We start from the raw sequence: 22,249 nt of genomic DNA, 5'->3' as shown, positions 1-22,249 counted from the left end.
CATTTGACCGTTATACAGCATTGCCTGCCAAATGGCAGTTTAAGAATGGACTTGGACTATTCCTCAATTCCTCAGAGTCACTTTTCAATCTGTATTGCAACACAGTTTCTCAAAATAGATGTGGTCTTTTGGGCGTCATATAAAAGCTAGAAGGAGAATGGCAAAGAACACTGATGGGAAGGCTTAGAAGATGCTAGAGTATGCAAGCTTCAGCGATTTGCGAAAGCATTAGTCCCACCCCTAATTTTCGTACAGCTCTGATGTTGCCAAATCACAACCATCTTTCAACAAAGTTATATTAATCCAGCTTAGTTAGTCACTACGATGCAACTTTTCATTGAAAACAGACTACTTGGAGGGATGTCATGCCACAATCATTTTTCTTGTTCTAGCTCCTCTAGTTGAGCGATTAGACACCAGAAGGAGGCTGCATAGACACGTTGCTCCTTTTGCCCATCTGCAGTCTGCAGGAAGCCCCAGCAGTCTGTGAGCACCCTTTTAACAAGCAGTCTCATCAGAATTTCTCYGTGAAATGCTCCATCCAGGAGCTCTCTGTCCTATTACACCTTCCTCATTTCTGTACTCTGAAAGTTTAAGCTCCYCCTTGCCCCCACTTCAGATGTTTTAACATGCACAGTTTAGAGGCATCTTTCATTCTGAGCAGGGAAAGTGTGACTGACCCCTGCTAAAGTACACTCCCCATCCCTGGCAGACAGAAATTGTTGATAGCCTTTCATCATCTCCTGAATAAAGATGGATGAACAGTAGCTTAAAATGATAGCTCATATTACAAGAACATCATTAACGTGACAGGAGATATCACTGGGTAGCTCTCCCTGCTCCGTGCGAGGGTAGGAACGATTACAAAGATGTTACAGAGCACACTTTGCTGTCTTGACATAACATCTTTTTCTTTTTTTCTCACTATATGCACTTTCAAAATCCATTTGTTCATAGTGCACCTCCAAAGCTATTAGTATGGACTAGAAGTACTTCACTAACACATTGAAAATCTGCAAGCCCTTTTCTAACAAACATCAATAAAACTAAGACGATAACAGATACAGGGATATTCCTAAAAGAAGGAAAATGAAGAATTTTTACATGTAAAGAATCACACAGAATGGCTGAGGTTGGGAGGCACCTCTGGAGATAATCTAGTCCAACCCTTTCCTCAAGCGGGATCACCTAGAGCACGTTGCCTAGGACTGTGTCCAGAATATCTCCAAGAACAGAGACTCCACAACCACAATCCCTTATTTCCTAGCCCTATCACCATAGTAGCCTTCCGCTGGACTCACTCCAGTAGCTCCATGTCTCTCGTACTGGAGAGCCCAGAACTGGACAGAGTACTCCATATGGAGCCTCACTCATGAGTCCTTTTCAGAGGTACACTAACATTGCCCGTGTTTGTGGGTTTTGTCTATACAGCTTCTTTTAAAAGTAGTGTCCCTTTTCCAAACTCGCCAATTATCTTTGCCACCGCATTCCTTTGTCGCACAGCCTACAGCTGCTTAATCTCAGCCACTTCAAGCTGCACCTGTGAATCAGACTGGGTTAATCACCCTAACAGATGGCAGAGGCCAAGCAGGCAGCTAAGAACTTATATCATTTTAAATAGCATCTAATGTTTCACAGCTTCAGAACAGAGGCAGTCGTATACAAGAGTAACTAACTAGAGCAGTTGAAATAAGCCTAGGACTTCATCATCTGAACAAGCGTTTCAACTATACAATATACATGCCACTTACAAATCAGTCGAGAAAGTAAATATGCTGCCTGACTACCGCATTCTTTAACTAGATGACATCTCTTACGAAGGATCTCTGTGTTCTTCATGTTACTGACTTTACAAACCACGAGAAATAGCGAACTACCAGTCATCCAAAGGGATTTTGCAATAGTTCACAGGGGCAAAAGGAACAAATACTAATTCTACATTTTTTCTCCTTATTGATTGCTCTTTTTAGAGCGTATTAATAACTTTCCAAATTCTGTAAGGGGACTGAACTTTAACATCCAGACAGGTTTAAGACTCTCTTAGCCTATTTTCACCAGACATAAGTAACATAAAACAYGCAAATTTACTGCTTGATTGCTTTCTTTGTGACAAACCTTGAGGTCCTTCATGGATGAAGGTAGCTCATTCTCCCCAGTGGGATTTCCACCTAGTTCAGGACTTCACGATTTGCCTCATTACAACTCAATTTTATTTTTAAAGTTTCCATCCCACCATTTAATCAAGTGAGCTAGATTTTTGTTTCTTCTCTTTAGATTTCAGCTCAGGTTTGGTAAAAGGGAAAGTTAGTTCATGTGTGAGACTCTGAAACAGACCAAGGCTGAACATCAGTTCAGGAAGAAAGGAAACTGAAGAAAGGCTAGGAATAAGTGAGACAGAAAGAACAGACCAGTAAAATTTGTTTAGAAGAATATTAGTTTATTTTTTCTCATTTCCAAATTATGAACTATGCAAACAGAAAAAGGAAAAGGAAAAAGACATTATTTGGTAACGCATGCAGTTAACATCGAAGAAGCTATAAAGGTAGGAGTACAAAACACTGGACAGTATTTTCCAAGTGGATCCTGCTAGTCACCTCTGGCAGTTGGCTGTTACTTACTCATCTGGTTGTTGTCATTCACAAAGTCCTCAGAACCATCATTGTCATCTTCATCATCCCCAGAGGAAAGAGCATCTGTGCATTAAAAATAATCAAGATTTTAAAACAGCATAATCTATGGGCAAATAAACCATCTACATCTTAACATCTGTTCTCCTTGATAGATAATTTATGTCAGTTGTGCAGAAATTACAGTAAAAGAAAACCCAGCCATAAAATGTGTGATTCTTATAACATTCTAATAAAACTAGCTAATAATCCTGAAACACTACAAAGTTTCCAAAGAGAGCTTGCTAACTCCAAAAATCATTCTACTTTTGTAATTTTTCTCTTTCTTAAAGACATTCAGTTGAACAGAACAAAGTGTTTCTGAATGATTTGTCTCTAAACTAAAAGCAGTGTAAGGGGGTGTAGGATATCCCTTTTACTCTTCTGATGTACAAATAAAGCTTCTGTATCCATTTCACTGGCTTTATCATCATCACAGTGATTCTGTATTATTTAAATCTGTCACAGAAGCATAAAACAGGAGGCTAGATCTTCAGCAGCTATTAATCATCATAGATCCCATGAAGTAAATGGAATACATACAAACTGAGTCTGTTTCAGACTCTGRACAAAGAGGAAACTATTTGAAACTCAGCTGCAGAAAAAAAAAACACTACTTCACACCCAACTGGACTGTTTCAAGTTTTCTCATAATGTGTCTTTACATCTCATTGTACAGTTTCTCCATGCAAGACCTATGTTTAACTCACTCACCTGTAACATTTACAATGAAGTACAGCGTATCACTGTCTAGGGTCCTAAGAGCAGTGCAAGCATACAGGCCCGAATCTCTGGGTGTAGCATCCTTAATTTGTAAGTATTCCCCAATAATCACTGTCCTATTGTCAGGCCCCAAAGGGGCCCCATCCTTAGTCCAACTGATCATGACGGCGTCTTTCAACTGACAGCGCAACTCAAGTGGTTCTCCTGGAAGTGCTGAATATACATCGGGCTGAGAGATTTGGTATTTGGTTGGTGGCTCTGTAGAGACGGAATGAAGGAGGAAAAAGKAGAAAGAAAAGGGAAAGGAGAGAATTTCCAACAAGAGTCAGTGAGGGCCCTTTTTATCCACAGAAACCAAGTTATGTTAAATAAAAAGTTTCATCCAGATTAGCCCAGCAACCTGCCTCATAAAACTGAATCACATGCAGATATGAGATAGGTTATATTTCCAAAAAGTTAACCACAAAGAAAGCTCCTTCTCTTTTGACTGATGTCTCGTACTGTGCCTTCTCCACAGTGCCACACGAAGGCACAACCACCTCTTCTCGCTGGTCACAGCAATCTAACTCTGGAGAGGTGAATATACATCTGAGGGTTCCTCTCCCAAATGGGGGAGGCAGGAAGAGTTCAAAAACCAAATTATATCTTAGCACTTGTGTATATAATTTAAATAAATGTTTACCTTTCCCCATCTGGCTTTAAAAGTTTTTTTTTATTATTATTATTTTTAAACTTGAAAAGCACTGTTTAGCAACAGAAGGACAGCCAAGTAAATTCTCAATAACTAAACTAACAAACATGGGTTCCTATACACAGCATATATGATGTCCTCTCTTTTCTCCTCGGCACCTTTTCCAGAGTCTCTACATTTGTTTTCTACACTGCCAAATCCAAGCTACAGTATTTTTTTCCATTTTTTTTKTTTCTCATTTCMCAACTTCYCCWAAAAAAAAAAAAAAAAAAAAAGAAAGGCAGAAAAACAAGCGATGCTTTCAAAGGTGCAGTGTTCAGAACAGAACACTGTGCAGAACACAGAAGTTCAAAATGAGACAGTTTGTCCATCAGTTCCTTTTTGTAATTAAGTATCCAAAAGAATGTCAAACTGCAGTCTTAAAAAATTCTTTGCAAAACTACATCTGCCTATAGTTACCCTGGCTTAAATCACCTCCCTCCAAGGCAGGCTTATAGCAGGGGAAAGGGACCCACAACCACAGGTAATCTCTCCAGTCACTCAGGGACATCTCCACAGGGGCAGCAGGACAGGCTGGAGGGACCTCCCTATGCTGTGCGTAGGAAGCACTGGGGCTCTGCCCTATGAACCAATTCGTACTGGTAACTTACAGCCGCAGTATCGCTCTCCTACTCTCCTGCTCACTTTCCCCAAGACTCGCATGAAAAGTAAATAAGGGAGAGAAGCACCAAYACATTTTCTGTTTGCTCATGAGGAGGGTCACAGCACACGGACAGCTGCTCTTCAGCTTTCAGCCCAGCACACATCCGTCCGCATGCGGACACCAACTGTGCACCACTGTGTATATATATAAACAAAACACACACCGCTTTGTTTTAGGGAGTTCGAGGGACTACTAAAATAGGTGAATTTTCAGTATCCAGCCTTGCTTCTAAGAATACTGAAACTTAAGTTCCTTGTCCTTACAGCACAGTGTTTTCATTTCTTGTATCGCACCTTCTACAGAGCAGCCCAAAACACGTGTCATGTCTGAGAGTGTCAACAGACAGGGATTTGGTAATGCTGAAGCTCTGTCAGCATCAGAAGTAGCCACCACAATACGACACTCAAGAATTTAGTTTGTTATACTGGTATACTTAAAAACACTGGGCCCAATGTGTCATTTAAACATTGTATTACGCTGATGTACTTGAAAATATTGTGCCCAGCTTCTCCTCTCACTCGTTCTGGCACCATGTGATTTCAGGGAGTTCACTGGGAGTTTGCCTGAAGCAAAGCAAGAGTAGTCCCCAGGAGGTACCTTACAAAGCAAGCAAAACCTCTCCTCTATTTTGGTCTATGCCTGTGTGTTTTTTCAAACAACAGATTTGCATCACACCAAGATGGTGTTCAGGAAAAGTATACAAAACTCTTTAAGTAAAACCTGAACAAAGCCATTTATGGAAACAGTAATGCTTAGAATCATAGATTCGGTAAGGTTGGAGGGGACCTCTGGAGATCATYTAGTCCAGCCCTCAAGCAAGTGGCCCATACGGGGATCGAACCCATGACATTGGCATTATTAGCACCATGCTCTAACCAACTGAGCTTCTTGGAATTAGGTAAGTGGGTCTCTRAACTTTTTATAGCATCAAATTCCTTACTGAAGTCTACAACAAGCTACAACATAGCTTTATACGTTTTATAAACTAATTTAGACTTGTTGATAGAGTAAGGAATCCACAGATCCAGAATGCAGAGGATTCTCGGAGTACGGTACACTGTTAGAAATCTAATCTCCAGATGGAGCACAGGCTGTTTCTACATGTACTTCACATCAATAATGAGCATATACAAGATTTTTTTTTAATTCAGACTTCAGTGTAAAATAATTTGAAAAAGAAAAAAAAGTAGCTGAAACCAGCTTGCTAATTTACTTTGAAGTTTACTAGACTTCTTTGTAGGACTCTACCTGCAAAGTATATTTCTTTCACACAGTTTGCACTGCACCAACAATTTACAGGCATCTTTAAAATTTACTTTTAAAAAGTCAGTTTGGGCAAAGATAACTTAGCCCTCCTCTGAGGGCTTTGCAGGCTTGTGCTGAACAGTCTCAGAAAACAAGCAGCAGGGTTCAGTGTCTTCCTGCGTAGACTGCTTCCCTTAAACTTATATGGGAAAAAGGCAGACAAGCTTCCACCTCAAAACCTTGACTGCATCTTTTTTTTTTTTAATGACTATCTTCAAATTTACATGGAATCTTTCAATGTAAGCCAAAGGCCAAATTCAAGTACCAATCTAAAAGGAAAATTACCAGTGAACTGAAGAAAAATAAGTTTCATACAGACAGTAGAGATTGGTAAACATTATCGTCCTCCACTTCTTTCTCTTCAGAGTATCAGGGAAGATACACCACTAAGAGTTGTCATGAAATAATGAAGTCATGTTTGGAAATAGTGAGTTATTTCAGGTAAGACTCTGTGTTGCCAAACTAGAATGTAGCAGCACTTAAGACTGTCACTTTTTATAATGTTTGCCTATAAACTTTTCCAATGTGGGTTTGAAATGGTGCCCAAATGCAAACAGAGAACAGGTGGGATTCTGAAGCATTATTCCATCCAACAGTTTTGCAGGGAAAACTCATGACTTTAAACTGTTAGAAAATTCCCGGCAGCACGTAAACAACTATACTGCAAAGTTAACTTTCTCTCCAGCACACCACATGCATCATAAGCATTTTTACACTACTGTGAGATTTAGGGCCAAATTTTGAACTCACTTTCACACTGTACAATCACATCGGTGCTGCCCCTGAGGCTTACATGAGGATTATTTCCCCACTTCTATGTCATTTGAGCGTACCAGAGAAATGAGGCTGTAAATTCACTCAGCCTTCACTTATACCTATTCTCTAGTGTTTTCACAGCAGCATCCTCTGGAATTTTCCCAAACATGAGAATGCTAAGTCAAAATAACCAGCTACATCTCTAAAGGGAGGAGAAAATATAACTACAGAACCTGCACCACCAACCAGAGCTGGATGATCTGGTATCACGTTTATGCTTCTCTAGCCCTCTGCGAAGCTGTGTCCGTAACTGCATCCCGAGCCGTCACCATGAGCTTGTGAATTGGCAATTTACTGGATAAGCTCTGCATGGCAGAGGGAAGGTAGCAGGGTTTCCTATCCTAAGTGAGGTCTCTTGCAAACCCTGTAATTGTGGCATTAGTTCCTACTTCAGAGGTGCACTAACTGATATGAGTAACACCTGTCTATCACTCCTTAAAAACAAAAAAAAATCAAACACAAAAAGGCATGCGTAAAACTTCTSTTGACATTCTTGATCACTGGAGGACAAGGGAGGGAACTTTGCTTCTACATACTGTCTRCTCTCAGCTATATCCTTATCTGCAATACTGACACACACAATGTAAGCATACTTATGCTGTTTAGGTGGGGCTATTGAACAACACCCTCACAGAAAACCATACTGCTGTCAAATAAACAAACATGAGCTTTCTTTTTTGCCTGCTCATACAGTATCACAGCATGGTTTATGCCATCCAGTCATCAAATGGGGGTAAATACTGTTTTCATAAAAACCATGACCACAATAGAGGACTGGAGGCACTTGAAAAGCTCTATTTCATATGAGATACACAATTATATTCCAAATCATGTTTCTATTCAAGATCACTGGAAAACAGATTTATACTTCCTTAGGTTTTAAATTATTATTYGTCTCCATTTATTAAAATGTTAACAAAGACCTGCTTATCTTAAGGCTCAAGGCATTTAGTTACTTAGTTACAGAGCCAAATAATTAAACAAATACCTAATAGCTAACCCCAGCAAAGATTCTCACACAACTCTCCATAACACAAAAGCCTCAGACCCCATCAAGCCACTTTCCTTTCAAAAGGCTTTAGTAAATAACTAAACACTCACTATAGCATGCCCAGAAGGGTCAACAGATCTGACCTGTCAAGAATCCAAGAGGTTCATTGCAAAACTCAGTGTCCCCACAGGGAACACCAGGGTGCCAACCATTCCTCCTTCTACCGCTTCTCCTGCCCTTCCTCCTACACCGCTCTTTTTTCCTGTAACTGTGGAGGATTCAGCAAGACTATGCTGAATGATCAACAGGGATTGACTCATCAAACTATGCCTGAAGCAGAATAGCCCCAGGCTCCAAAACTTTGTGAGTCAAATCCAAAACTTTACACTCTATCCAGAAGCCACCAGACAGCCTCTGTAGGATTGGGAAATCCAGGTGGCAGGTTCACAACTTTCCCTACCACCTCTCTGGTACAAGCTGATTGTCTTCTCCATCAGCTTTAGCCAGCAGACTAATCTTAAGAGCAGTTCCCTGTCCCATTCTGACTAGATGATGGATACGAAGTAAACTCAACCTACAACAGCAATGGCCACTGGCTTAAAAACAAAATCATTCTTGCCACAGTGACTATCTACTCTTAGCCAACTGCAAGTCACAAAAGCTAAGCACGTCTCCTTATTCAAAAGGGGACAAAGTGGTGTTTGCAATTCATCCATCTGTTTCTCCAAAGTTACAGGATTCCTGCTGTCTTATTTGTACTGTGTTTCCGTCAGCTGGCTGCCAGCTATGCCCAGCTATGCCCTAGCCAGGCATACTCAGGAAGTCCCTGTGTTCTAATATAATACTTTTTCTTTCAAACTTATTGAAGTTTCTTCACATTGAAAAAAAAAATCTCCTGTCATTGCAAACAACATTGCTAAAAGCAGGAATCATTTCCCTCCCCCGCAACGTCTAAAAACATTACTTGTTCAAATCTGATGAAAAAGATCGAGGCCTAGTAGAAAAACTTCATCAAACGCACAGCACCAAAGAACAGATGTATGGGACAGTTACAAACAAAAAACGTGACAGATTCTAAGTTTTCATCTGTTCTGCTAAAATAAGCTCCTGGGCTGCTCTACTTGAAAACATGAGGACCTCTACAAAATGTTAAGAAGCAGTTTCTCCTGAATAAATTGAGGACTTTTTCCTGGAATCTTCTTTAACCCTATTATTAACTTTATTCATTATGTACCTTGTCATCCGACTAATATACAAAAGAAAAAGGGAACAAAACTTTATTTGAAGGAGATGAAGAACCATTTTGCCTTGGAATTGAAAAATTACAAAGCAAGGTAAATATTGCTGCATTTTATATGTATGGTACCCTAGCAAGTGTATAGCTTTCAGTCATACTGACTTGCTAGAGCATAGATCTACAGGATCATGTCATCTCCTATTGAATGTTACATATACTAAGACGATGGAAAAAAAACGTGAATCTCCTCCAGTTAAAATACTTGCCAATGTCATCATGGGTAAGGGAAAATATTACACTGCACTGACTTGTTTTCCTAAGCTTTGAAGACTTAGAAAAATAAATAATTCTGGTGTATAGCAAAGAGTTCCATCACTYGCAGATCCCACTGGCTGAGATAAAAGCTTTGTACATATACCTAAAATTTATCCTTGCATGATTAGGTTSATCTGCCCTGTGTAATAATGTTTGGCAGATCTGCAATTTTAGAACAGAAACTCTGTATGTAACTACCCTCRGTGGCATTTAGTCCTGGCTACAGACACAAGGATGTGCATCACACCCTGCAGAACAGAGCAGTGGTGGCAAATCTGGGCCTCATAAGGTCCCCTGTGGCAAATCCTACATGGCTGTCTTGGTGGAAGCAAGGTTTTCCTCGTAGCAGAGTGGTCGAGTTAATGTCTCACATCCCTATCTCCATGGTTAAGAAGATGAAGCGAAGAAAGACAATGTATTTGTCTATGCTTCATGCAGAGATTAAAAATTCTAACAGCTTATAGCCTGCCTGCTCTTACCTGTCTTTATAGTTGTGGTCATTGAGTTATGGGTACACAACTACCCAATGCACGTCAAAAATGCCAAGTATCACATGCCCATGGGCTTGGCTGTGTGCTTTGTGCTTTTGGAAACCAAGCCAGGGAAGACTCAGAGCATGCCAAGTTCAAAGTAAACAGCAGAAAGACCAGCAAGGCCACCTCCTGCTGCTGGGAACTGCCCTGTAATTTCTTCCTGTTTGTCCCCATGCTTCATCATCTGCTCCTTACGGGACGAAGATTTCATTACAGAACTCACATCCAGATATGSGACAGGGCAAGAAACAGTAAAGCAGAAAGACAGCACCAGCATGTCTTCTATGCAAAGGCTTGGTAGCCAGGGAGAAACCACCCCCTAACAGTGAGTAGCCACGCCAGGAACCCTAACATCACTATGCTGCCTTTTATTTTGGCATCATTATGATGAGTAATACAGACCATCTTCAGGATTTGAACTGCTGGTTTTCACACACCAGATTTTGACTATCTCCATTCAAGCCATGAACTCCACTAGCAATGTAAGGCAATAGTGATGGTCTCTGTGCTGACTAAGTGTCCTGGAGAGTATAATATAAACCTAACGCATATGTAATGCAATCTCAAAAATAATTAACTAATCTTCAAACTCATTACAGAAGGGTCTTTTCATGTAATCTGTTATACAATACAAGGGGGAAATGTATCACCTTTTGTCAGAATCTTGAATGAAGAGCTGAAAATAAACCTAACTTTCCTATATCTTAAAGGCAGAATCAGAGAAGAGACTAGGATCATTTTCTACTTGTTTCTACTTTCAGCACCAGAACATCAATCTTCCCTACAGTATTCTATGTATAACAAAGCAGCAGAGCMATTTAACCAACTCCATCTTCCAGCTTAGCACTAAAGTCTGCTTGGAAAAGCTCCATAATGCACACACAGTCTTGGAAAAAGGGATGAGCCTGCATATATAATTGTACAGGGTGTTATTATTTTTAATATTTTCTTACACCCATTCAAATCCGTAACTTATTTCAGATCCTTTATTTGTATTTCAAGAGCAACGTAAAAACATAACAGAACATAGCATAAAACAAAATATAAAAACATAATCTTTTTGTTCCAGGTTTGCCGAAGGCCATACTTGAGACTATTACTACTCAACATGCAAAAGAAATAAATTACAACTGTAAGGTTAAAAATTGCACAATTTCATGTTCACATGTTAGTTCTGGATGCACAGAACATCTACTCACATTCCCTATAAGCAAGTCAGCAGCTGTTTCTTTTGTGTGCAATCCCATTTTTACTTGACTATACAAATCCTCTTAATTTTAGCAGCTCATCTGGAAGTCTCATCTTGCTTATTCCCTACTCTGCCTCTGAAACACCACTTCCTAAAGTTAAGATTTGAAAAAAAAAAAAGTCACTGCAAACAAGATCCCCAAAACATCTCTTCAGCACTTTCATTAAGTCCTATCTTCAGGGAATAAAAACCATAGGATATTCTCCATGTACTTCAAAATCACTGAGCTTCCAGGTATAGCAGACTCCCTTTTCACTGAAAGTAATGTTTATTCAAAAAGAGTACCAAAAGCTAATTTAAGTCTAACTCCACAAAATGAAAGTAGCAACCAGCAGTACTCGGGAGTAAGCGTAGTTAACTGCGGCTCCAGGTGGCCTGCAGTCATTTATGTGACAAGGATTATTTTCAACCTAAAGACCTATCAGYCGCTCATTATTGTAGCAGCCACTCCTGGGCGCATAGCCATATTAATGGAAGATGGTTCAAATGTTTCTGAACTGTTAGTAGAAAGGCAGTGATGCACTGTGGATTTATTGCGAAGCTGGCAGGTTAATCCTGCATGTCTGAAAGGTCTGTGCTCCACTAGTGAGTAAACAGTATTGGATAAATCCGTAWTCTCCCTTTGGGTGCTTCAACAGTGTAAAATCAAAACATGATTATTTTTCATGATTTAACCATTTTACCAGAACTAAGTTCAAGAACTGCCTAAAATTTAAACAGTTTTTTTAAGTGATTTTTAAGGGGTGTTGGGTGGCCTAAGGCAGCATTCAGGATTATAAATCATATTACTTTACTTGAAGCAAATTAAACATTGCAACACAGAGACACTGAGCAGGGCACTTCACAAACTTGCAAAGCAAGTCCCATAAAAGCAAACACTCACTTGCTGCCCAGCAGCCAGTCATGCTCGCTGCTCACCTGGTACCCCCCTACACACCTATTTCTGCCGTCCTAAAGAAAGAGTAATGAACTCCATGGAGTTCTCTCTACCAAATCTTTTAATCACATGCAAAAACTAAGCTACAGCACGGTGCTGTGAGCCTGTTTTATTCCATCTAACCACAATTTAACATCCTACGGACCGTCCCAGTCAGCACAAACGGCTAAAGCATGCCTGGCCACAGTATCTAATTCCCAATCCCTTTTAAACACAGSGACAACACAGACAAGCCCCTTGGGAGAAAGCGGGAGGTGATAACTACCATGTCACAAAACCCCTTTCAAAATAGAAACTCCTGAAAAGCTAGGAGGGAAAAGAGGGGAGGCGAGGCAGAAAAGATGATTCTGCACTCCCCAGCCAGCTCCTCGCCCTCCTTTCTCCCTTCCAGTCCCCTAGAACATCGTCCTTCCTACGAAACCCTCACAAACGAAAGCTGCGAATTCTCCCCTCCTCTCAGTTCATACGGTTTTGTTGCTGCAAGGAGCTTTGGAAAGCTGCTCAAAATCGGTTACTGTCCCAAACTGTGATGAGCCAGTTCTTTGTGGGGGAGGAAAAGCAATAATTACACAGAACTTGCAAAGGCATGTGAGGAAGGGAATTAAAGTAGGTCAGATCTCAGAACTCTCCAGCTTCTCCGAGGTTTACCAAATGCTTTCACCACAGTAATTTTAAAAATACAATTAAAATAAAAATAGCACGGCAGCTGAAGGAAAGCTGCACAGTAGAATTCAGCTAGCACTTACTTTGCCCTTCTGTCCCTCTTTGATACGGATAACATCATTTATGCAGTGACAAGCAATAAAAAGGACCTGAACCAGTAAAAAATGAAGTCTACGAGATGTATCTGTATTAGGTGCTGACTGCTCTGATAATCAGAACTTGGCCTAGGAAAGACAAAGCCCTATATTCCTAAACAAGGGTTTCTTTAAAAAACCAGCAACGATAACAACAATAAAGAGGTGAGAAAGGATACAGTGGAGATGTACATTAATTGGTAAATACTTGGTTTTAAAAGTAAAATAAACCCAAATATTTACCCATTACTTTTGCACAATATTCCATTTTGCAACTGTTATTTTTCAAAAGAGGGTGCAATTGGGCAAGCATTACACKCCAATGAATAATTTTGCTGATTTTCTGATTGAAGCAAGAAAGGCCACAATTCCAAAAGAGCGCAGCACTCCAAGTGCATATTGCATAATTATAACAGGAGCTCTTGGCTGCTGCGCGCTTGAAAATCTGGTCTTTATTTGGGATTTGCCTGTRTTCAAAGCTGTTCCAACTTCACTTTCAATCAGCTTAAAAACCAGGCTAGTCCCCAGCACTACACGATGGAATCTCTGATTTGGGGGCACACAGTGTCGAATCAAAAATGCCACTGCCACATGGCACAACACGCCAAACCTAAATTCAAACTCACTCTCCCACTGAAATCAGTTCCAAAACTGCTGTAAGGATAATTTTACCCTGGCAGGCTCTAGGCCAGATCAAGTATTGTCTGGTTTCCCACAGCCATCACGAACACAAATTAGCGTGTTCTGACTGACTTCACAAAAAATGCTCCTACCTCACCCACAGGAGCTTTGCGCTGCTAGGAGACCCAGGAGTGCAGCATGCCTGGGGTTAATGACGGCAGAACCAAATTCTTAGCAAAACTAGTGCAAAACTCCAGCCTCTTAATCATTTTAGACATGTTCTGGGTTCCCCATGTCTTTTCAGTCCTGCACAGATTTTGCACTTGTTTAACTTTGCTAAAATAAATTTTCTCTTCTAATTAAACACGGTGCATAATTGCAAATAGACAAGATATAACTTGCCTAAGTGGGTGATGGTTCTTTTAAAAATACAGATTTATAYTGCTAAGGTGTTCTCCTGCTTCCAAGAAAGGAAGTCTCTACTCTCACTGTAAAGCTTCAGTCTTGAGGATCACAAAATTTTTATCACTTAAAAATCTGAGACTTCTCGTAAGAAATTTTCTCACTTTAATGATACAAAAAAGCATAGTTAAGTATTTCTGTCCCATTTCCATCTGTTCCTAAACTAAACATTCATTCTAAAAAAATACTAATCTCTGATTTTTTTTGAATAAAGCCAAATGATCTTTTCTACTTAARCTGGAAAGCTGGGCTGGATGAAGAAATATATTCATCAAGACYTATGTTAAATTTATTACAAAAACCTACAGTAGCCCATTATCTCATACATATATAACCTTACATGGCCAAAGTTGTGTCAGCGTTGTCATTGTAAATTCTACTTTCATAAATTTGAAAATTGTCTGTAAACATTTTCTGTAGCCTGAAATTTATTTGTGACTTCTCTGCCAAGAAAGATCCATTTTAAAATTAGAAAAGTATGCAGCCATTGGAGTTGGTAGTTGGGTTCGAGTTTTATCCATAGAAGTGGATAAAGAAAGTTCAGCATGTCTGAAAATCTCCAAAAACCACAAAAAGAATCAAATTTCTAAGAGTTAATTTTTTCAAAAGCTCAGATTTTAACATACGGCAGATAGGCCTGAAATGTGCAATTATTTGTGCTATTTGGCAAAACAGTTGCCGTGTTGACACATTATCAGCTCCCAGTGTTTCACCACCACCGACTGTAAAAATCAACCATAGCCATGCCTAATTAGTCTGCAGCTCAAGACCGCGTCTCTGCGGCAGRACTGTGGATTTCAAATGCAGAACGAACACGTTAAGGCTCATTTAATCTGGCTGCGTGTACCACTCACCAGCATCCCACCTAGCAGCCCCGGGACTGGCCCGAACAACCTCGACAGCGGATCTTTGGAAAGGCATCCAGCCCCCGCCCGAACCCGCGCGGACGYCCCGCTCCTCGACACGGGGCTGCGACAGTCAGTCACGCTTCCTTAGCAGAGGGAAGTGCAAAACCTCCGCTTTAACGTGAGTTTGACTTCTGGACCACAACTGCTCTTCTTACGGCCACAGTACCGCACGGGAACCCTGGGCACGTCTGTGCCCTGGGCAGGCGCTTTGGCTGCGTCTTCCTCCTCGGACGGGACGGCGCGCCGTGGCGCTCCCCGAGGACCGCTGCGCTGGGGATGCCGCCGCGCCGCCGGCTCGGCAGCCTGGCGGCAGCCGGGACAAGGATGCAGCACGCGCCGCACCCGGCGGCGGGAGACACCGGGGTCCCCACGGGASCCCGCTCGGGCTGCGTTTGACCGGTGCGCGGCTGGGCTCTGCGGAGCGTGCGACRCTAACCTCTGAGCACTGCCGTTCGCTCGTGTGTTGTGCAACCTCTTCTTTTTCGCTTTTTGAACAAAGCTGAATTTATTGCTCYGGGTACTGCACTGAATGCGACTGTACTTTTATGTTGTTCACTGTCAGCAAGCAGCTGTGACACAGTTAAAAATCAAATGACCAATTGATTTGGTCACRTTCAGAGTGCAGCATAAGAACATATCACCCGTTAAAGCAGGGCTCAGCCACTGCTCCTTCTAGGAACCTCCCAAACACACATCTAAGGCCCATTTCAAACTACTGTGATTTTCACAGGACATGGAATTAGGCTGTCTCTTGTGGAAAGCTTAAATTATTCCTTTGAAATTTGACCTAAATTAGAAGAACTAGAACACACTGCCACTGCACCCGGCGAGGGCCCTGAGTTGGTGCTCCAAGGACAGTGTCAGCACACTGTGTGTGGAAGAGACTAAATTAGCTACCCAGCAGAAMGATAACACACAACTTGGGCAAGGGAAGGTCAAAGGAGAGCTTGCTATTTATCAAGTATATGTCTAAACTAATTATTCAGTTCACAAAGTAACCCTTCAACCTATGTGTGCGGTCAAAGCCCTTTTGAAATGTTGGCTATCATCAAAGGACTTCACAGCCTGGGTACATAGAAAGAGAATAACTCCTTTTTACACATTGGGGTAGTCATTTTTTCTAAATACTTAAATGCAAAAATTCTTTAAGCTCYCCAGAATAAAAAACGTATCCATAATGCAAGATACAACTCAAATTTGACAGTCCCAGAATTCTTGCAGGTCCTGTTTACACAYACACTTCTTACAGCCTCAGATTTCACTGCTTAAGGAAGAAAACGCTGCAACCGGTAATAAACATATTCAAGATCCACCCTTAGTGACTATCCATTTTATCAGCACTGATATTATAATTCACAGTAGCTTAAGATACTGTCTCCAGTGCAAATACTTCTGCATGTATCACAGTAATACCTACTGGTCACAGGTCAGATTCAGAGCTCAACTAGCCCAGCATTTTATAAAAGAACCTTAGAGAAGCTTGCCACTGACGAGATCAGTTATACTGTAGATAATCAAAAGTAAAACACTTTGCTGCATTACAACATCTTATATTCAGGACAGGATACTGAATACGTATCTATGCAGTTGATTATTGGATCMTTATTTGGATAAACATCGCTTGTGCTGAAGTACATAGTTAACCAAATACTACGAACAAAACAGTTGCAAATATCCCTAACGTTGTTTAACTAAGAGATAAGACTACATTTCAACTAGATTTTACAATCAAAATAAACAAAAAGCTACAATCTCAATTCCTGCTGAAGTTACATTCAGCTTTCYGCATATTCTGAGTCACTACGACAATAAATAGTAACGATCAAAGCATTTAACACCAAAATGGATAAAATTTAAGGTATGTCCAGACTTTGCAAAGTTTAGGAAAAGACATACAGACAAGCATGTACCAACAGATACAGGCTCAAAACAGGTTTCATCAAAAATAAGGAGCAGATCAAAGTATGTCATAAAAGGTCATAGCCCTGGCGACCTTCTCAGCTGGTCCAAAATGCTGTAGCACCACTGACGGTGACTCAGTACCTTACTGACAGTTTATATTGTTGTAGCACCTGACCCTCCAAATTAACTGTGGCTCAAAAATATTTGGCATTTGCAAAATAAAAAAAAACCAGCTTTGTCTTTGAAGAGCTTTTTCCAAAAGGTTTTTTGTTTTGTTTTCTGCCCAGAGAGCTCGTGGGTGGCACTGATGAAACCCAGAGAAGGTGATTGTGTAAAAAATTGCTATTTTTTAAAAGGGATTTAATGAAGTACATAAAGGAGGTTTTATTTCCCAAATCTCAGATATAAATCCCACACAATTCCCTGTATTCTACAGCATAAAAGCTCTTATTATACCATTAACTTGGAAGCTTTTTTCCTCCTTTCTGGTAATGATTCAGGGTTCGCACATCTGAAATTGTTCCATGTAAGTAACATTCCTGTCCAGGGAAGAAGTTTCACATCCCTTTTAACAATTTACACTTTGATAAAACCCAGATTCTACCCACTGGATATTCATTCTGGGAAAAGCGTATTTTTAAACTGTGCTGTTTAAAATAAAGGTGAAAAGCTGAAAAATCACCAAGCACAAGCAGAAAATGTTACTCTTGTCCCTGTAAAATACTTCACCAATCATGCAATCACATTCTTKCTGATTTAACCCTAAAACTAGGGGACCTCACTGCAAACAGCTAATCTGAAACCAGAATTATTCATGATTTTGYCGTTCTTCTGAAAAGCCAAAAAGGCACCAGATGTACAATTAATAAATAAAACAGTAAGTGGTGATGAGAGTTGGGCTTTTTTGATTCTCATGTTACCTCCCCTCCCCACCCCCCGAAAAAAAAAGTTTTGCTATCAACAATCTCTGTCAATGAAAGACGACAATATTACTATACTTTGTTAGACTTTTTCAGGAATGCTTGCTAGAGAGGATGGCTCATCACTTCTAAATAATTCAAGCTCTGTCATGAATAAAAATGTATTAGGAATGGATTCTAAACTGTGCTAGCTGGTGACATCTATTTTTTGAGGCAATGGGTAGAAACAAACCAGTTTTACATGAAAATTTGTTAAGTAAAAACAAAGCTGTGTCCCTGTACATGAATAGTAAAATGCGTAAAAATCAAATTGTCTCCAGAAAGCTTGCTGGATCATAAATGACCTATAGATTATTATATTGTTTTGATAGTTGAGTTATTAGAAATGCAACCACTCCACTGAACAGCCAAAAACAGYCTTATGAAGGAAGCCTCACTTCCCCCGCAATGCGTTCAGAGAGCAGGAAGGGTACTYCACAAAATAGTAAAATCACTCTTAAATACAGCCAACACAGCCAATAAAAGAGCAGAGTTTTTTTTAACTCTTTACCGAAGGAAAGCACTTTGAAAAGTTTGGGTAAAGGATATATCTACAAAAACATACCACCAGATACAGGTTCAAAATAGGAGGTTTTGTTGAAATATCTCTTTCAACATGAATGTTTCAACTAGTCTTTGCTTTCACAGTAATAAATTGCTATCCACGCTGCACAGATACAAAAATTTCACACTTCTGCAATTTGCAGTCGTGCACTGATTGTTTTTGGACACGAACAACAACAGGGAACTTTACAGTAACTCACTACAAACATCAATAAAACTGAGACACTTGCTTTTATTCTCTTAGGAGAGTACCCTGCAAAATTAAACACGCAGGACATACAGTGAAAAAATTATCGGGATTTTTCTTTTCCTCGTAACTCTTCAGGTAAACAGCACAAAGGCATATAGCTACACAAACATTTTCATTTCTGGAGATGTCAATATGCAACAGGTATGCAAGCACAACGCACTGGTTTTCTTAACGACTCATTCTTGGAAACTTTTATATATACATTGAGATTATATGAAGTGATGATAATCTCAGTGAAATCACTGACACCACTTGCTTGCATATAGTTAAATATATGTATGCTTGCATTGAACACAGTCAATGTGTAAACAGTAAAAGCTGGAAACCATGCAATTATTGAGGGCTAATTGGTTGCTTGCCTTGTATTTACCAAAGCAYATAAAGAGACTGGATTCTATTCCAGATATTCAGGCATTTAAAATTAACTTGTATTGCAGAATTAAGCATTCTAGAATAATTTACCTTCAGGTTCCAACGTGGCGTCTTCAACAACTAAATTAAAGGAGGGTCGAGCCAGGGAAAGTCCAGCCATGGTGACCACCACCAGGCATATAAGGCAACCCAAATCCCAGCTGACCATCTTTTTAGTGTAAATTCCTGGTCCATTTCCATATCTCCATGTGGACTTTAATCCCATCTGAACACCTCTACAGAAGCATGGACAGAAAGCAGTGCCTTTGGCCACGATAATACCTCCTCGCTTGGAACGTCGTCTGCTGCTGTGGGGGAGAGAGAGATTTAGCAGCGTCAGTGCAACCATTTTAAATGCAAACTGAAAAATTTCACAAAGCCCCAACAGGGCTGAGAGGGGGAGGAGGAGGATGGGAAAAGCAGTTTTCCAGTTTCAAGAACACGTGAAAAGTGAGTGACTTTTCATTTTCTGTTAGCAGTTTCCATCATCACCTGAGGCGTAACCAAGTCCTCCTTGTTTTCAAAAAATCACTTCTCAGCACATATTTAGAGAGGTATTTTAATGACAGGAAAATATACAGCTTTAAAAAAATAAAAGTACACACATGTGCAGGCACATAACCTTTAATACTACAAAATTACCACAATTATACAAATTATATTCTTGTTACTGTTTGAATGTTTAGTTTGCCCTATTTTTCAGTCTTTTACCTAGACAGTTCTTCAGACAGATGAATTTTCAGTAATTCAGTAATTTTCTACAAGGAAAACAGCTGAAAAATACTCTCTGAACTTAGATAATCTGGAAAACTTTGTATCTCTTCAGGAATTCTAACTGTTCTGTATGCTTCCCTCCTTCTACCTTAGTTCAGTGTCCATTTGAATCTCTGAGAGATTTCTGCAAATTCTGAGAGATCCTGCAAAGGAGCTAGTCTTTGCAGAGGTAATTCTTAATTAAACAGGACTGCAAGCAATTAAAATCTGTATAAAGTTTGATATAGATTGCTTTTTCATGGGAGAACTCCCCAGCATCACTTTCTATTCCTATAATGCTAAACTGCAAAACACGCTCACCTGCGCACACGTATTTCTGCTCATTCTCGCTTGGGGAAGCTTACTTATAGRTATTTTACAAATGAGGGGAAAATGCCTACTTCATTCACCGTAAAACAAATCATTTAAGATGCAGATGACTGTGTGGTAAATCAGCCATGTGCTGATGGAAGAATGAGGAGAAAAACAGCACCAAACTACCTGACACTGCCTTCAGTGTCAGACCCAGCTACCACCACACCAAGATGCCAGGTGTGGGTCTGAAGAACATCCTCAAAGGGTGACTTCACAGCTCAACCAGAAAAGTGCACCTTATTTTCCTCTCCAAAAATAAAAGTGAGTATACCTCAACAAGTGGATAAATCCAGTAACTGCATCAATTGTTCTAATCTGGCCAATTAATCTTAGACATGATGAAAGCTAACTGAAGTTTCGAGGGCACCCATCTTGAAGAAAAAAAAAAGGTAGCATAAAATCTTTTTCCCTCCGCCTTCACCCTTGAAAAGGGGGAAAGGGGAAGTGCAGGGATAAAGGCAAACTTCTCAGAAATCCCTGTCATCTGAAYGTGCAGAACCTCAATATGCTGTACTCAGAAACATGGACAAATTATTCTCTCCCTTTATAAATACACTAAGTGTATTCAAATTTTATTAGCCTTTAGCTAAGWCCTGGTACATACAAACCAGCTTCATAGTATTAAGGGCAGAAATGCTGCCGACRTATCTTTCATCTTGGATACCACATATAGTAACTTCTGAAGTCAGTAGAAATGGATTTTAGAAGACATAAATAAGGCAGTTGAGGAAAAATCATTAACACATGGTATTTCTAGTGAAGCCATGACATTTCAAGTTAGGATTTTTTCACCTCAACTAGTATCAGCTCAATGCTCTGGCCTCTTTTAGAACCCAAGCTAGCAATCACTATTAAATCTTCAGTGAAAACACCACCAGACCACTGCATAAACATTTGTGAAGAGCTCTGTGAACGCTTCTTTAAATAAGTGCAGAGCAGGTGTAGAATTGATGTGAGCTTTATCTCCGTGACTGTGTTTGGTGTTTGTGTTTGGTGAAGGACTGGAGCAAGCCCTCCTGGACTCTATCACCCAGATCAACCCTCTGACTCACTGTCTGACAGCCACAGTGCTGTAGCTCGGTTTATCCAGCTGCAAAGTGAGTAAAAACCCCAATTAACAGGCTGAATGTAACGCTCATTCAATTTCCACAAATCATCCTGTGAAACTTGATTAAAGGCTAGGTATATACATGCAAAATTTAATCATAGTTTTGCAAAAAAGAAAACATACTCTAATGCTAATATATATTCCAGACTTTTTTAAACAGCATCAATTCTATTCACAGTTCAGCTGCTTACGACTATTAGGCTATACTAAAAGCCGTTCATAGCACGCACGTAGCATCCTAAGTCCTGAACTGTAGCACAAGGCTACTTGCCAATGTACCTTCTCACCTGAAGATTTTTGACGGTTTCTGCACCTGAACATTTGCCAGCAGAACAAAATGAGTCTTCATCCACAGGACAACAGAAAATTCCAAAAAAAAAGYGTCTTGCAAAGGTGTAGCAAGGCAAAAATCAGAGCTCTGGAACCAAAACACCTTTTACAACCATGATAGTGACCATCATTCAAGGATTGCCCTTTCCCCAAAAAAGCAGAGTCCAATGAAAAAGCAACAAAATCAAATTCTTTCCATAGTTTAATCGCCACAGTTGCTGGGGGACGATTCTCTGGAAAGACCTCCTGCACTGGATAATTATGTACCTCTATCTCAATGTTTGGAACACAGCCCCAGCATGCTTTTTGGCCTCCACAATTCTGGCTTCCTGACTACAATACCATAATCCCTCCTGGAGTCTCAGACTCAGTGAAAGCCACACGTAGTGTTTATTTTTCCCCTTGAAAGGGAACTCTGTCTCTCTTCTCAGCCTACACTTTGGGGAGGAGTTGTCAGCCTCCAATGATTGATGGCTCTCCTTGCCACTCGCTCATCAAGTCAATTTTCACCTCGTCACATACCTGCCCAAATTTCTTTGCCAAACTGACAAGCATGGGAAAGCAGACTGGTTTGGGAGCCCAACCAAATTCCTGAAAGCTGTACTTCAGTTTAAACACACGCACACACAAACAAGTAGTACTT

At 40.3% G+C, this 22,249-nt stretch overlaps 1 protein-coding gene across 5 annotated transcripts in view; it reads right to left on the bottom strand.

Moving 5' to 3' along the window:
• FGFR2 (fibroblast growth factor receptor 2) overlaps positions 1–22,044 on the bottom strand; it is an 84,751-nt gene extending 62,707 nt beyond the window's left edge. For all 5 annotated transcript variants that reach the window (XM_085305264.1, XM_085305266.1, XM_085305265.1 and 2 more), the window contains exons 1-4: positions 21,564–22,044; positions 19,092–19,348; positions 3,381–3,647; positions 2,619–2,693 (exon numbers count right to left, since the gene is read on the bottom strand). In XM_085305264.1, the coding sequence (XP_085161390.1) occupies positions 2,619–2,693; positions 3,381–3,647; positions 19,092–19,348; positions 21,564–21,625 (661 nt within the window). In that variant the 5' untranslated portion in view covers positions 21,626–22,044. The remainder of the gene's footprint in view (positions 1–2,618; positions 2,694–3,380; positions 3,648–19,091; positions 19,349–21,563) is intronic.
• Between the last annotated feature and the right edge of the window lie 205 nt (positions 22,045–22,249).

This window comes from Rhea americana, unplaced genomic scaffold (assembly GCF_003343005.1).
Source record: "Rhea americana isolate MKP2758 unplaced genomic scaffold, rheAme1 scaffold_218, whole genome shotgun sequence".
Classification (NCBI taxonomy): domain Eukaryota; kingdom Metazoa; phylum Chordata; class Aves; order Rheiformes; family Rheidae; genus Rhea; species Rhea americana.
The sequence above is the reverse complement of the archived record's forward strand: the minus strand, read 5'-3'. Positions and strand labels throughout refer to the sequence as shown.